The sequence below is a fragment of the Clytia hemisphaerica genome, unplaced genomic scaffold (genome assembly GCF_902728285.1).
Source record: "Clytia hemisphaerica strain Z4C2 unplaced genomic scaffold, Clytia hemisphaerica genome assembly, whole genome shotgun sequence".
Taxonomy (NCBI): domain Eukaryota; kingdom Metazoa; phylum Cnidaria; class Hydrozoa; order Leptothecata; family Clytiidae; genus Clytia; species Clytia hemisphaerica.
Genome location: NW_027103586.1, coordinates 15,319 through 33,144, shown reverse-complemented (window position 1 = coordinate 33,144; position 17,826 = coordinate 15,319). Strand labels below are relative to the sequence as shown.

The following is a 17,826-nucleotide window of genomic DNA, read 5'->3' as shown; positions in this document are numbered from 1 at the left end:
ATTGTAATCTTTTTTTTCATTAGTAGATATTCGTGTAAGTTTGACCAGGACACCACGAACGGAATAGAGCGCCAAGTCCGTAAATATTCTGAGAATGTTTTGACAACACAAAATGGCGACGAACTGCATGTCAACACTATTTTATCCCACGTGGTCATAATTCATTTTTCTGTTGCAGGAAAGCTACTACATTCACGTGTATAAGATGGACAACATTTGTGAGGTATAATTTTTCAAATTTTGCAGTGCCCGAAATTTCTATGGCAAAAAACTTCTTGTTAATCTTGTTTTCCCATTGTATTTTTTCAACAACAAGCAAGTAACACTTTTAACAATCAGTGGCTGGAAATACCTCTTTTCAAAGCATGTTCAAAGTTCACAATAACCACTTTCTTTTTATTACCGAAACCAAACAAGTGAGAACAAGTCATTAGAACTAAAAGTCAGCTCAGCACTCCGTGGTTGTGACATCAGTTTTGTAATTGATTTTCACTTCTTGTTTATTTCTACTACGTCATTTTTTAAACCTCTTAGGGGCCGTCAACATAGACGAGTTCCGGGTGACGTCACATGTTTTTACTTACCAGTCCCCTTGCGGTTTCGGGGGCAAAATAAAAACAAATCACAGCGCGAGCCAGGCAAAGTTCTGTAAAAATTAGGAAGTCTTTCAAGGAATCCAAAAGTATTGAGTCACCATTTTATTGTGTGCTGCTTCTAATGTCTAACATCTTTCTGTTTTCTGTCAAACGAGTTTGTTTTTAAAATTTGTCTCGCTATTTTAGATCTAAACTTAGTTTACAGGAAAAAAAATTCATGGGAAGTTAAGACTATTCTGATTGTAAACATTGGATAATAGACCAATCAAATCACGGAATTAGCCATGATTGACAGATTGCTTGTCTTAATGGTCTATCTATACAGTGAAGCTTTCTTGTACCCACCTTAACCAAAACATTTAAGCTGTCAAGGAGGGGCATGTTTTTTAACCTTGGTGATATACTTTCTTGTAGTATAGATATATCTTTAAAAAGATTCCCCGCGAAAAATTTTTTTATGAACACACATGTTTTCATCTTCAATTTCTTTCCATCCCTGCTTCTGATCAACATGGCTGCATGGGATGTAAAGTCTTATTCTTCGTATTATAAAGATCTTGAAACCGAAGACAAAGAAGCATACAAGAAAAAACTAACATTGAATAGCGGGAGACTGCTGCCTGATCCTTTTTCGATTGAAGATGATCGATGGAAACAAGATGAAACTTTGATGCCAGACATTGCTTATGCAGACATCGTGTTTTACTTATTGGAAACTCCTAGTGAGTATACAAGGGACAAAATCAGGTGTTATAAATCATTGGAAGCTTGGAACTTCTTCGTGTGCGGACATGTGCAAGATATATTTATCTATAAATCCAAAAAGAAGACGTTTGACTTTGTCTTCCTCAAATCATCGGTATTGCCTAGTCAACGCCAAGGGCAAAAGGAAGAATTATATGATACATGGTGTGTCATTCATAAGACTGGGTGGATTCTAACTGGAAACTGTACATGCATGGCCGGGTGAGTTAAAGTTTAGCCTATCATAAAATTTAGAAAAAATCCCCTTTTTCCCCATTTCATAGTCTAACACAAGGAAGAAGCATCTCCAAAATGAATTAATATTCTGACAAGCATTATACACATAATTATTCAACTAAATTCTTTAATGTTTGTAATTTTTAGCCTTGGTGGTGCATGCAGTCATTTCGGTGCAATGCTCTTCAAGCTGGAAAAAGGATGTGAATTGAATCTTAACAAAGAAAAAGCCTGTACTAGTATCCTATGCCAGTGGAAGAAGTCACGAAAGAGATGTCACCCTGCCCCATTGAAAAGTATGTCGTTCAAAAGACCAAAAATTGCAAACCCTACACCTGAAATTGATGAACCTTTCAATGGAACCCTGACAGGATTTTCTTCAGCTGACCCAGTAAAATTTTGCACTGAAACACAAGAAAATATGCTACGAGAACTAAAGCAAATATCTCCAAAGGCAGCTCTTCTTACATGTGTTAGTATTGAACTTGATTCTGAGACAGAAAGTGAAGGAGAATCTACTGATACTGCTGACGAGTCAGAGGGTAATGTGATTCCTGAACTGTTAACAAGTTTTTTCGACCCTTGTAGCATAAATTATTCAACTGAAAAGTTACAAAAAAGATGTGAAAAAACCTATCAAAACTATGTACAAATTACAAATAAAAGACAGTACGAAAACCTGAAAAATATTACAACCACCCAAAGTGAAACAGACTCCTGGAAGATGTACCGAGCTGGTAGGATTACATCCTCCAACTGTCATCAGGCTTTCACCTTCAAGTTTGAAAAGCCTGCAAGATCAACTATTGACAAAATAATGCAGTACAACCGATTTGAAGGTAACGAGTCCACTAAATATGGCAAAAAATCTGAGCCTGAAGCTTTCAAATCTTATGTTGAGCAGATGAGTTTGTTACATGAAGATTTTAAGGCAACCACTACAGGTCTGCATATCAATGAAAAATTTCCATATTTAGGTGCCAGCCCTGATGGATTGACTGAGTGTAAATGTTGTACTGAAGGACCTGGTCTCGTTGAAATAAAATGTCCCAAAATGTGTGAAAAGCAAACTCTGACTAAATATCTTGAGAAAAAAAATGGCCCAATCAAGAATGGAAAAATAAATGAAAAACATGATTACTATTTCCAGATGCAATTACAAATGCTAGTAACGAAAAGATCTTTTTGTGACTTCTTTGTATGGTCTAGCGTTGAGACTAAACGTATCCGTGTCAAAAAAGATGAAGAATTTTGCAAAAAATTAAAAAACAAACTTGAACAAGTATTCCTTCGAGTTATCCTTCCTGAATTGATCACAAAAAGCATGGACCCAAATAATGTTAACCCAAACAAACTATTTTGCCTTTGTAAAAGGCCAACCTTTTGCCCAATGATTGCGTGTGATGGAGTCTCGTCTCGTGTGAAATTGAATGGTTTCATTATTCGTGTGTAAACCTGACAAGAAAACCTAGTGGTGACAAAAAATGGTTTTGTCCTGATTGTCTCAAGAAAAAACGGCTGGTAAAAAAAAACCCAAAGATAAAAATCACTAAAAAACAATTTAATAAAAATAAAAAACTTTAAACTTTGAAAAACTAACATATTGAAATGTAAGTATATATTCATACTATATATATACAATGACTTTAAACAATATAGATAATAGTTTATATCATTTTAGATTCAGTATTTACATTTTAAGTAACTATCTTTTTGTTCATATTAACTAACCCAGCAATACAAACCATTATCTCATCCAGCAAATCAACCTGTGTCAGTGGTTTTCTTGTATTTATAAGATTAAATTTTCTCATCCTTCCAATAACACGTTCAATATGAATACGCACTCTTGCAATGTATCTGTCCCAATCAACCTCCTTTTTTGGAAGTTGTTTCTTTCCTTTGGTAAAGGACGGAATTATCAATATACCACCATGGTAGGCAACTTCCTCACTAACGGTTAATCCTCTGTCAGCAAGGACTTGGTCTCCATTTTCTATATAATCTAAAAAACCACATTTTATGGTGATTTCTTTGTCGGACACACGACCTCCCCAACCATTTGATAAAAAGTTAACAGCCCCAGTGGGTGAACAACTCACAAAGTACTTTATTGTGTTTGTGTTTTTGTAATTTGACCAAGTCCTTGCTCTTGTGTTTAAGTCAAATGGTCGGTCAATGAACACTTCTGTGCAGTCAATGATGGCAACACATTTGGTAAATTTTCCTCTAAACACTTTTGGGAGATTTTTTCTTAAAGCCATTTTGTCAGGCCAATAGATCAGGTTGGTTGCGCAAAACTCTGCCAGTTTGGTGATGCAATGTCGAAAAATTCTGGAAACGGTTCCCGATCCCAGACCGAAACGATATGCAAGATCCTGGTTGGTTAGCCCTCTTCTCAATTTCACTAGAATTAATAGTAAATGGTCCTCCAACTTCAACTTCTTACATACAATCTTTTTAGGACCATACTTTAAGAGCCATTCAAAAAGGGGATTGGTAAGGCCAGTGTAAAATAAAATCATTTTGGATTATTCTTTATATTCGAATATCTGAAAAATAACTTTCTTAATTTCTTAATGATGGATTTGAAACGCTAGCTTTCCTGCATTCTACGGATGGAGTCGTTTTGATGCTTTTGTGTGAGAAAGATCAGCTTTTAATTGGTTGTTTTTTGCATTTTCTAACTGTCGGATCTTTTCGTGTACTCTTAGGTGCCAAATAAACGGGCCCCCCCCGCTTGTTAATTTTTTGAAAATTTTCCAACCCCCCCGGACCTTATTAGGACCCCCCCGTTTATTAATTTTTAAGAATATTTTTAATTGGCAAAATGAACGCCCCTTATTTTGCTCCAAAAAGCCTGATTTTAGCCTATTTTTACCTTATTTTTGGGTTTTCATAAGTACAATTTCCAACCCCCCCGGCAATTAGGTCCCCCCGTTTATTAAAATTTTGAAAATTTTCCAACCCCCCCGTTTATTTGGCACCTAAGAGTAAGGAGGCAACATCAACTTGGGACTGTTCCATTTCCATTTCTGAAAAAGAGTTTAAAAATAAAAGGATCATTTAAACATATTTATAGTAGGTATAAAACTCATCATAGCCTTTTTAAAATGAAACACACACTATTTTAATTCAATTTTATCCCCCTAAAACTTGCATATAAGTATAACCATAAAAACCACAATGCCACTTCATTTGATTGAAGAGGATATGCTTAAAGGAACCCTCCAGATTTGTATACAATCAGACAATACAAGCCAAAAACCTAACACAAACAAAATTATGAAAAACAGCTGGCTGTGAGAGAAAGAGAGGAAAATTCTCTAATTTTAAAATGCTGAGTGAGCAAATAAATAATAATAGGACATTGATACGATAATAAAAAATTAATTACCTGAATTTTCTTCGGATGGGAACTGATCTTCATTGGTGTTGTGTTTGTCAAATTCTTCTTCAGGTTGTACTTCCAAAGATCTGCGTTTGTTGATACGTTCTTGGCGTTTAAGTTTTATCTGCTGTTGAGAATTTGAGACTTTCGTGTGGGTAAATATTGATGGAACATAATCAAAATGTGTTGGGTCATTTGATTTTCTCCCTGAGATTAGAAAAAAAGAAATATTTCAATGAGCTGATATATTCTGATTATACTAGCCTTCATTTTAGTTCAACTCTAACAATGCTAAGCAAGCATTAAGCATTAAGCATTATTTTTGTTAATGCTTTTATATGTAGGGAGAACAAACATTTATGTTGTAAACTACTGAAATATATAGATAGATAGATAGATTATACTGCATAAAAGACAGTATTTGTCTTTTTTCTTTCACCTAATTTTCAGTCAAAATCAAGCAGAAACTTTAATGGCCAAAATAATTAACAGTGAAAAGAATAAGCAAAGGTAATTTACCAACCTGAAATGAAGTGGGCACTACACAGTCTTGCATGTTCCAAATCCTCTTGACTTCCCCAATCTTTTCTTTTGAGAGATTGTATCCATTTTTGTCTGAGTGTGTTGTCGTCTTTTTTTGGAAAACGATAAAAAACCAAATCTGGATGTGTTGACTTTCTATGTGTACAGCCAAAAGCACAACATGAAGGCATGACTCAAGTTTTGAATAAAACTGTTGTTTTTTTGTTATCTTAAAGTTTGAAAGTTGCAGATAAATGTCCTTCTTCTTGTTTCGTTTTGCTTGTGTTGAGTTATCAAAATGGCGGCGACTCGCAATGTTTTGCCCCCAATTTGTTTTTGAGATTCGCGCATGCGCAACGGGATGTAAACAAACAGCGATCGGAAAGCCGTCTATTTGACTTTCGTATTTTTTAACGGCATTTGGCCGTTAAGGAGGGGAGGGGGTCGACCATGTGCCGTTAAGGGAAGGTCGAAAATCTCTTTAGGGGTCAACTCACCACACATCAATTCTTTTCACCAGAAAATATCGATTTTTGAGACGTTTATTCCATACAAATGCTACTTTCAATACTTCTTTTCCTCCTTTTATCAACTAAGATCTGCTAAAGTCGCATACCTAGTATTATACCAAGTATTCACTTCGCTATTTTTTAGAATAATTTTAACCAAAACAAACGACCCGATGTTTATGTCTCGTGTTCCATTTGTTTAGACGGTCCGCGCTGCCCTTGAATTTCGCAGACGGTCGGTCTTTTTTCTTTGAAATGCCGCTATTCTTTTGATTGTGATTACAGAGATAATTAATTCGCGCAACTTTCAGAAAAAGGTTTAGAAATTATCTCCGTTATTTTTAAAATGTAAACTGAGCGAAGCCGTAGCAATATCAAAGATGGCTGACGATATAACGATGAAAGTGAAGGAGAAAATTTAGAGTTTCATTGATTTTTGACAATTTTTTAACTTTAGAGAATTTGATGGCCGTTAACGTAGAGGGGGGGAGGGGATCAGAACCATAACGGCCAAATGCCGTTAAAAAATTCGAAAGACGAATGTCGACGGCAGCTTACCGTCACCAGTCTGGAAAGAAGAGAATATTTACGCCAGAGATTTCTTGGCGTAACTTCTATGAAGTCTGCGCCGGAGCGGCGTACATGCTTTACTTTCCAAATTGGCACCGTCAACTGCTCTAACTTGGGACTATCTGATACAACTTGTTGGGACAGCAATTCAGCCACCATTTCACCGAACCTCCAAAGTCATTTGATTTGAGTTAATGAACGGCATATTAAAAAATACACGATTTCTCTTTCGCATCGAGTAGGTTTTTGAATCAAAATTTGAAAAAAAATCTGTAGTGGAACACATTGTCTGGAACTAATAGTCCAGTAGAAATTCGTCCATAATAGGGTCAACCTAGAAAAAATTATTATAAAAGGTTTCTATATACCGTTGGAAAGATAATTTTATCAGCTTTCAAATGAGGGGTAGAGTCAATTTTTTCGTCATGGGGAAAAAAAGTTATGGACCAAAGAGTGAAAGGGGGTTTTCTAAGCAAAAAGCAGTGACCCATTAAAAATGTCAATTTTAAAAGTTTTTAAACAGCTAATTTTGATGGTTCCATCTGATAGAGCTTGAAGAGTAGATGTCCAAAATGGGGTCATTTGTAAAATTTGGCCAACCAGACCCTGAGAAAATAGCCATAATGGCCGAAAAATCGTCATTTTTAATGCTGACGTCAACACTTTAAAAATTAATTTCAGCACTCAAAACCACTTTCAACGGATGCGTCTCGAAGAGTACTATTGAATACAGGTATAGTTTGTTGAGGTACCATTGCTAGATCTTGAGATATTTGCATTTCAAATTTTGCTGATTCAGCATATTTGAGCGATTTTGATGGCTTTTTGCTGAGTCATCAAAATTTGAAATGCAAATATCTCAAGATCTAGCCATGGTACCTAAACAAACTATACCTGTATTATGGAGCATAGACCTTTTTTAAAAGAGGCAGCCATGTTGAATAATTATGTACTCCAGCATAAAAACAATGATACAGCCATGCATAATTACTGTATCATGCATATTTTAAAAATTATGCATGGCTGTATCATTGTTTTTTATGCTGGAGTACATAATTATTAATTTGACCCCCGGTTTTTTCCCTCTTTTTCTAGCTAATTCCCGCGTGTTAGTGTAGACAAAACTTTAATCCGGGGAAATGAAGCGTTTTCATTGGTCTAAAATCACGGATGGTCACGTGACCAGAATTTTTATCCAGGGAAATGTCGTGGCCGCAATGTTTTGCTTTAGTGAGATTGACCATTTTGTTGTTTAGATTTGAGCGGCCGCCTAACCACAAGTGTTTCAACCCGTATTCCAACGAAGCCATATTTGGTTTGTACAGAAATCGCTTCATTTCCTTAGATTAAAGTTGTGTCTACATTAACACGCGGGAACTAGCTAGAAAAAGAGAGAAACAACCAGGGGTCAAATTAAATTTTTCTCCCTTCTTGCGGCAAACATAAAAGACTTTAAGAGCCCATTTATTTAAGAAAGGGGTGTTATATCATAAATAAATTATGTAAGTAAGTGATATTTTAAGTAATATATAAGTTCATTAACAATTTTATTTTGAAGTTTGTTTTTAAAAACAAAACCCCCGTGCTAGATGATAATTTCATTTTCTTAACTTATGGACCCATTTGGAAGTATTTGTAATACAGATCATTTGGCAGTGTAGTTGCAGCCTATACAAGAATTGGAATCTAAAGTCTGAAGTCGTAACTCCTTGCCAGTGACCCCGCAGAGAAATTTTTAGTCGGCAGACACTGACTTTAGGTTGGTTTAGAAATCGTTTTATTTTGAAATGTAATCTTCTTGAAATTTTGTTTCTGCATCATGTAGAAAGGGTTTTATCTAGTCTTTTCTTTCCTAATTAGGAAGGCCTTTCTAATTAGGAAATTCAGGAAAATTGTAAAATACTTTCCTAATTAGGCAAAAACTCCTGACTGAATATCTTTTTACCCACTCGACTGTTTTTGTTAGTTTCAATACATCTTCACTTTTCAAATTGTTTTCTTCATTTTCCTATCCAACCCAGTTGAACACATCTGCTGCACAAGCACAACGTGTGTTCTAGTCCAGACGGTACCAATCAAACGCTCAATCGTGATCAAAGTAATCGATAATAATCGAAGGTCATTTTAGACTAAAACTTCTATATCAAGATTACAGGATTCGCAGGTTTTACTTTTGGTTTCATTTTCGATTTCAGTAAATTGAAGATGAGAAAAAACCTAAGCCTTAGGATCACGGATTGAAACAAATATATAAAGGGTGGGATTTTACAGCCACCCATCGTGCACGGCACTGAGAGGCCACTGGTACCAAAAAGAAGGTCGTTTGAAATACGACAATCTCATTGGTGGAACTTTGATGAACATCTGCCGTCTGGAAGCAATCCGTGGAAGAGATAACTTTCTTTTTTGTTGCAGATTTCTATGTAAACTTCTCTCACAGGGATTACTTGTCATAATGTGTTGTGTCAACTTGTCAGCATTGTATTGTTGTAAAGGGAAAGATAAAAGGTGTAAGACTAGTCTAGTTCCTAATCCTGATATAGGAGTTTAAGCTTGACGGAAAGTGGTCAGTGACCACCTATCGATTTTATCAGTAATCGCACGGTGGGTTATTTTTTCTTATTTGGCACGCCCTCAAAGAGAGCAATTAATCGTTAATTGCATCCTGTAGAGAGCAATTAATCGTTAATCACACTCTCCAATGCCGCGCCATTGTTTACAAAATTTATTTTAATGTTTTTTTCTTACATTTTATTGCATCGAACGTTTTATTGCATTCGAAATTTGTTTTGTGAGAAAGAAAATCAATAAACAACAATAAAAGAAAGACATAAAGAGAAGAGAAAAATATAAAACTCTCAGTGTAATTTCTGTAATTTACTTTCCTAACTGGGAAAAAGTAGTGAAAGCCATTGTGCGATTAGCTCGTAATCACATAATAACTCGTACAATTCGAAAATTGCACTCGTGATTTTTTTGTTTTGAATTTTCCTCGTCCTTTCGGACTCGGAAAATTAATAACAAAAAAATCACTCGTGCAATTATATTCGAATTGCACTCGTTATCATGTGATTACATATACTAATCAAATACTCACTCGGCTCCATCCAGATTATGGCATTTCCTTCAACCATTTTCGATTTGTTCAATCATTTCAATTACTTTTCGATTACCTTTGATCATATTGAATACCTTCAATTGTATCAAATATGTTCCCTGTAGCTGCACGTCAAAATAATCTGAAATCAAGTTAATCTCACCCAAGGCCAGGCCCAATTTATAGTTTCGTTTGTGTCCTGCGACCGATTCTAAGTATTTGAGAAAAAAATGTGACTGTCTCAGCGGTTTTTTCTTTAGAAAAAATATCCACTTTGCGCATAGAAAAAAATGTCCTGCATAACCTTTACTTAAAAAAATATACTAAGCACCTAAAAGCAGAGAGTTACGGCTGTATTCCTTATAACAACACGCAGCAAAGGCCTCAATCTGGATGTGTGATTTTGTGATTGTGGCGTTATGAATCCGAGGTTCAGGCTTTTTTTTTACATTTGCGGTTGGAATGCAGGATTGTGGGATTGCTCGAAGAATGGAGGATCTCAAGAATTGAGGTTTTTGGTGGAAAAAATAAAACTTCTAGGACACGAACCAAACAATCAATTAGGCCTGGCCCAATTACAACATGCGATTCACGCGCAAAAACTACTTTCGTTTTCTCCGACCAATCAGAATGAGCAATATGAGTTACTTGAGGAAACCAGGGCAAAAAAACCCAGGGCGAAGGCACGCAAAATGGCCGGGAAATAAGGGGGGTCAATCTTATGGCTGGCGGTATTAGGTCAATGTTTTTGGTTTTTCTTAAAGATATGATATGATAGTAATTGGTTATCGAAGTTATCGTTATCAAAAGTAATCAATTTAACAATCAAAGCACTAAAACAATTATCAAGTCTTTGAAGGGTTGTTAAAAAGCGATCAAATACTCTAAATTTGATTGTTAATCAATAAGTCGTCGTTCGATTACTTCGATCATTATCAATTACCTCGATAATCAAATTTATTGATTTTTACCGTCTGGCTAGTCTACAGTTCTCCACATTATGCACTTTCTTTCCCATGATTGTTACCAATGTCATACATTTCTAATCTGAGTCAGTTTGATGCATCTTTTGATGTCGTCGTTACCATATACTTTTTCAAGTCCAAATTCCTTGTACATACGTTTTATTTTCCTCATTGTTTCACACCTTTGCTTCCATTCGTTACATATTGCTGACCTGATCTTTCCATTGATTTCACTCTTCCATTCACTTTTCTTTGTCTTCTCTATTCTTCTTATGTTCATATCGTCAACTCTATACTTTTCTCCTAACAGCTTTGATGTTTCACTTGTCCACGTTTCTCCTCCAATTTCTTGTTGACTCCTTACTATTTTAGCACTATTTTAGCACTCAATCCATCTCTAGTGTGTATGGTATTGTGATAAAACATCAGGCGATGGTTTTCAATGATTGATTGTAATCGCCATACTCCTGTCTCCCAAAGTGTGCCCCAGTAGGGGGTTCCTTGCGCCAGGTTGAAAATCTGTTTGAGGTTCTTCTCCCCTTGAAGTTTAGTGGTTGTCAAATACTGGGTTTATGATTCACCCACTTTAAATGTATAGCCTTTCCTCTGTTCCATTTCCTTCAGGCTACTCCCAGCTACTTCAAATGTTTCTTTGCTTCCTCCAGCCATAATATTGTCGATTTACACCATGCTTCTTTTCTCTACTACTAGTGTAACTAGCACTGTGCTTGACTCGTCCACTTGGTCGACTTTGTCGGTATTTACACAGCATAGTTGCAGGCCAAAGAATGTACCCTATGTATTTCACTATCTTTTTGGCAGCGATTTCATATATGCTGCCAAAGGGTGTCATGATCTTAGTTTTAGTATTTTCATTCAACTTGTGCATGATTGTTACTTCACTTTCTCTCAGGCCTGAGTGTTGTTCAGGTCTATCAGGCAGTCTTTAAGCCAGAGCTTATCAAAGCATTTTTCTGGGTCAGCGCACAGTATATGGCACTCTTCATTTCCTCTGCGGGCATTGTCAATTATAGTCACCAACTTCTTCTCACAAAACAGCTGTTACCCAGGTACAAGATAAAGTATCCCGTTTTACTGGCTGGAGTAATTTGTTATTCTCAACTTCAGTTGAGCTACAATCTGACAATGTCTGTCTGTCTGTCTGTCTGTCTGTCTGTCTGTCACAAAAACTTTAGGGCAGCCTGAAGACTTCAAAAATTGTTTGATTTGGCTGAAATTTTGCACACATGTTCCTTGGGTGAATATCTGGGTTTCTTTTTTTCATTTTTTGAAAATATTGATTTTTAGGGCCTGGGGACGAGTTTTTCGCCAAAACGAGGCTAAAACTTTGGGGCAGCCTGGAGACTTCAAAAATGGTTTGATTTGGCTGAAATTTTGCACACTTGTTCCTTGGGTGAATATCTGGGTTTCTTTTTTTCATTTTTCAAAAATTTTGATTTTTGGGGCCTGGGGACGAGTTTTTCGCCAAAACGAGGCTAAAACTTTGGGGCAGCCTGGAGACTTCAAAAATTGTTTGATTTGGCTGAACTTTTGCACACTTGTTCCTTGGGTGAATATCTGGTCTACAATTGGCCCAGGAATAATTTGAAGCCACTGAAGTTGAGCCCAGTGCGTTGCGCACGTTCGACTATTCAATAGATGGTTGCGTTATCTCAAACAACTATTCAAAGTTTTGATATAAAGCAAGCTTGGCACTTGCTAATGTTTTTTGCTCTATGGTAAAAAGAAATCAATGTAAGAAGCATACAAGAATATTTTAAATACACTTACAGAGGTTTTTACAAAGAGCACTGTGTACTAAAGGAGTATGGATATTTTATTTCAGGTCACTTTGGCGAAAAACATTCAAAGAAAGATGCTTGATATTTTATTCACTTGCCAAAATCTAGACCAGAATGAGGTAAAGAAAATGAAGCATTTTGTTATATCATATTTTGATCTTATGACAAATAATTGTTTTTATATTCTATATAGTCTTTTGATTTGGCTGCTTATTTTATTTTAAATAGCTCTGTGTAACCCTAATGTCCAATTTATATTTTTTAATTTTGGCTTATTTTCATTGAATGATGTCACATCTTGCTTTTTCTGTCTACATGACAATTAATTAAACTTGTGGTCAATAGCGCTCCTAAAATAAACTTTTTGGGATTTTATAATGAAGAAGTGTAAAAGTTTATTTTTACAATTCATTGCACTTCTCAAAGATTTTAAAGGTGCGTGGGAGGTGTGTGCAAGCTATTGAAACAGTAACAAGTTGGTACTCATTGTATTTCAGGATGTCAAAAACCAAGTCACCAAGTTATTTAAACTACTCAATACAACCTCTTCTGAAATTTTGGTACACATTCAGGTATTTGATGAAACCAATTTGATTTTTAAATCAAAGTTTTTTTGAGCCTAATTGTTTTATCTTTAGGGTACAAATTTTGGTAATAACTACTTTAGGCTAAGAATCTTGAAATTCTAAAAAATATAAGATTTTGTAAGGAATTTATTTGTGCCAGACATAATCTTTTACAAACTAATTTTGCTGAGATTTTCCAATGTAAGCCAATTTTTTTCTGTCTGTTATATCATTAACTTTTTATTCTTTACATCAAAAAACGTTTTCTTTATTTCATTAGTGGAAGTTTTTTCATTTTTTCATTGTATAAATGTGATATAGAAGCAGCACCAGCAAAGAGTACAAACATGGAAAAAAATTCAGGGGGAATATTTTTTGAAATCTTAGGGGGGGGGGAGAGGAATATTTTTCAATTTTCAAGGGAACTAACCTACCAGGACACTATGGCCTTAGGATGTTATCATTCATTTTTTCAAATCTTTGAGTGGTCAACTTGATTGGAAGAGAATGTACTTACTACTTTGATTTAATTATTTATTATATTAAAAAAGTTTTTTACACTTTTCAATTTTTAGATTCTATTGAAGATTAAAAAGGAATTAAATTTTGCCAAACTTGACTTACAGAGATCTTCTTCCTCTGGTAACAACGTAAGGTTTTATATAATAATGTTGATCTTATTTACCTGTAAAGTCTCTAACAAAATATATTTCAAATATAGGTTGATTCTGCCGGCAAATATAATTTATGTAATATGTAATTGGTGATCAATCCTGCTTTTTCAAATATTTAATGACATTGGTCAAGAGTATCCAACAATTCGAACCCAAACTTTCTAATAATACTACAAATTTTGTGCACCAGTGTTTCTAACAATAAAAAAGTCTTCACTACTTGATGGTGTAGAGTCCATTAGATGACCGTATGTTTTTTTAGGAGAGCAAAGAATATAAGAGAGTCAAATGGTTGGAAAGTCGTTTGGATTACATATCGACACTGTGTCATGAAAAATGTGCTTCCCTCGATGGCAGTATGAGACAAGAGGTACTGTCATTCTAAACAAGACTTACTTTAAATTTAAAAATTTGATAAAAGCCGCATTCTTTTTTGCCGTTCAACACATACAGGGCAGTTAAAAAATGGTTTGACAAAATTTGTTTAACTTGTAGAGCAATTAGTGCCATAGAAATCTTAACACTTTATAGCTTCTCTTTGTCTTTTTATGGCATTTTGGCATGTCCCTGAAGACTTTCTAACACCTTTTTGACAATACATTTCTCACCCAACATTTTGTTTTTAATAAATTACATATCCTTTGTTTAAAATGTTATTTGTAAGGGTGAATTGTCTCAAACAAATAACTCTTATGGAATCAGGGGGGGGTCAGGATCCAGATACCAAACCCAGGGCCGGGGGGTGGTGTCAATTTTTTTTTTCAAATTTCAAAAAGTCGAGTTGGTATCGATACCAAAATAAGGGGGTGGGTCCCCCTTTTTTTGAAAATTTGGGAATCTTTAAGCTGGTATCGATACCAAAATGAGGGGTGGGTCCCCCTTTTATAATTTTTGCTGAATTTGAAATTGGTATCTGGCTTTGTCAGTGTTGTACAATGTAAGTTTAAAACCTTATTTGAATCGTTTACACTATACCCTGATTCCATATAAAAGCATTCTTCATTCTATAATTGAAATTAAATTTTTATTTAACTTTTGCTGCTCTCAATCCTTTCAATCAACCAAAATTCATTCAAAACTAGAGTTGAACAAACTGAATCAAGTCTTAGCAGATCTTAGAACTTTTTTAGTTGTGATAAAACTTTTCTGTACATAACGTTCATATGTAGGCATCATCATTATGTTACAAAGACTTTAGGCCTGCCTAATACAATGAGTTTTTTATCTGGTCTAGTTTATCAACTAGTTTTATGAATTTGATACATTTTGCCAATTTAGTTCAAGAAACTTAATTTACTTTGTGTTAGAATGAGAAAAACTTGTTTTTATTTTCAGGAGTCTAAAGTGTGGTACATAATATAAGTGATTATAAGAGGAATGTTCTTTGAATAAAAACATCCACAGATTTTGTTTAGCATCCGTTGTATGCAGTATCCTATGCATATAACTTCTTGCATTTTTACTGATTGCCAATTTAGGGGGGGAGGGGGTGGGTCCCCCTTTTTCAGAAAAATCAGGATTTTCAAGTTCGTATCGATACCAATTTTAGGGGGGTGGGTCCCCACTTTTTCAGAAAATCAGGATTTTCATGTTGGTATCGATACCAATTTAGGGGGGTGGGTCCCCCCTTTTTTAGAAAATTGGGGTTTTCAAGTTGGTATTGATACCAATTTAGGGGGTGGTGGTGTCTACTACTTTCAAATCTCGAAAAGTCAGGTTTTTGGGCCCTGGGTTGGTATCCTGGACCCTGACCCCCCCCTGATGGAATGCATTATGTATCTGACATGAGAATAGTGTCTTGTGGGAGCGCTTATGACACTTGCTCTGCAAGTAGAACAAATTTTTTGTCGACAATATTTTTTTGCCCACCTTGTACGTGTAGCAAAAACCTGTAGACAATTTGATGTTGCTTATGAAAATATAATGTACCAGGTAGTTGCATAAAACATCACAACTTGTATCTGAAAACTGGATAAAAATGGGAAGGTTGATTAAAAAACCATATAGTTGCTGAGAAATATTCCAGGACAAAAACATAATAAACAAAGAAGATAATGACATTTAGTCCAGCCTTTACGAAAGCGTCTATTTTTAGTTTTTTCCATCTGAAATCATAGAGAATTCGAGTATATTTAAAAATTGCAATATCATAGGTCCTCATTTGAAATTGCTAGATATTGGATTAATTAACACAAAGCACTTTGAATAGTATCCCCTTAAAATAAGTCTATGAAGCTGTATGCTGATCTTAAAAATCACATATAACATATTTACATCCTCCATCTAAAAAATAGATCTTTCATTCATTTCTTATCCAACATTTTCATCGTTAAAAATGGTCTGTATATGCAATTTTAGAAAGAAGACATTCCACTCTTCAGTATCGTCAAATAGCACAATCAAGTACTGTAATATAATGTGTTAATTATATATATTGATGATTTGAACAATATTCAAATTCTTTTTTCATTTTTGTTATTAGTTGATTTATTAACTTTATCCAGCTTTTTTGTTTTTCTTTAACAGATAATCAGAATCGAAAGTGGGGACAGTGACGTCATTGACACAGTGCAACCCTTTCTCAGTCAAATGACTAGAGACTCCATTATTGAATCCTGCTATTGCAGAAGATTGACAAGTGTTGAGAAAGCTATGGTGCAAAATTTGAGAGACGAGCTGCAGGATAACCCATCACTTACCACTCTTTCCTCTGATTCAAAGTAAAGTTAATAACATTTTTGTCGGTTCCAAAAATCATGATTTGAATTGAAAGTGACCCTAAATGGATATTTTGTCCCACCTACTTCCCAAGTCTGATTCGAACCCTCCATAACAAAAACTTTTTAAAAGATGCAGCCTAGTTTTGTTAATGCTATTTTTTATAATTTTAATGATAAATCTTTATTCTTAAATCTTTTTATTTTCTTTTTTTATCTCATTTTTGAAACATTCTTTTTTTTCTTTTTAAGGTTCTCCGAAAGTTCCATCACAAAATTAGAGTCAAGCGGCATAAATTGTAAGAAAGCGATCTGCTCTACATTTCAGTGTTTAATTTATAAGCATTAAAATACTATTTTCTTCTTTTCAAGGAAAAACGTGGAAAAGCTCAATAGGAGATAACCAAGACAATAAAATTCTTTCGGGTTTGGGCTATGTCTAGGTCATACAGTGGAGTCTAGTTTAAGGTTTAATTTAATTTTTTTCCCTTCAAATGCAGTAAAGGAATCCAGTGAAGCGAAGTCTCCAGAACAAGCTGTTGTGTCAAGTCTCAAGTCGTTCGAAGAATATCAGGTATAGAGTCACACAAAATCGTGTGATCAAAAATGAAAAATCTCACATCACATGTCATAAACATTTTTGTAAGATAATAAACTTTGCCCACTTTTTTTTTTGCGATCATAATGTGCCACGTTTAACGTTTTCCTGTTCCGGTTTTTTGTTCAGGATGCAACATTAGGAAACTTGGTGGCAAAATTTCAAAAGTTTTTCAATGAGAATGAAGACGGAACACTTTCAAAGAAAAATACATTCACAAAATCAGTCACTTTCGATAGAAGAATTACCAAAAATTTTACAGGATCTGGTAAGTAAACGAATGAGTTCATTGGTTCTCAGTTCGCTGATATTTTACTTAAACAATGGTTGTAAAATGCATACACTCACAATCGTCATAATAGCATTAAGTTCTACCACTACACAATTTTGGTGCTTACATCAACTAAGTGTCAATCATCAATACTTTTTGAGATCGCTAAATATACTTTCCTTTAAAACTAGATAAGGATTAAATTTCCCACTCTATTATTTCCTAATCTCCTAAATAAAGTGAAATTGGTATAAGAGTGCAAAATTTTTGACTCCCCCCCCCCTTTTTTAACACCCCCTTCTCATAAACCCACTGAAACCCTTCCCACTGGAAAAATTGGCAGAAATATCCAGTCGAAATTTTGCTCCAATTCCTGTCCCAACTGAAAATAATCAGATAAACAAATCCGCACTGCTAAATATTGTGCTATTTTTTCCATCCCCATTGAATTTTCTGGCTCGAAAACAATGGAATTCATAATTCAAACTCCCAGCCATTAGAAACATGGGGATATCAATCGCCATTGAGTTTCAGTCTGTTGGCTAAAAAACCCTACTGAGTCTGTGA

General features: G+C 35.0%; 1 protein-coding gene across 1 annotated transcript; it reads left to right on the top strand.

Annotated features, from left to right (window-relative positions):
- The first annotated feature begins 122 nt into the window (after positions 1 to 122).
- LOC136801391 (uncharacterized) lies at positions 123 to 17,264 on the top strand. The gene is made up of 9 exons (XM_067058031.1): positions 123 to 223; positions 12,478 to 12,552; positions 12,931 to 13,005; positions 13,575 to 13,649; positions 13,936 to 14,043; positions 16,200 to 16,393; positions 16,643 to 16,689; positions 16,891 to 16,964; positions 17,118 to 17,264. The coding sequence occupies exons 1-9, from the start codon at positions 206 to 208 to the stop codon at positions 17,262 to 17,264; spliced, it is 813 nt and encodes a 270-aa protein (XP_066914132.1). The 5' UTR covers positions 123 to 205.
- Positions 17,265 to 17,826: the final 562 nt, after the last annotated feature.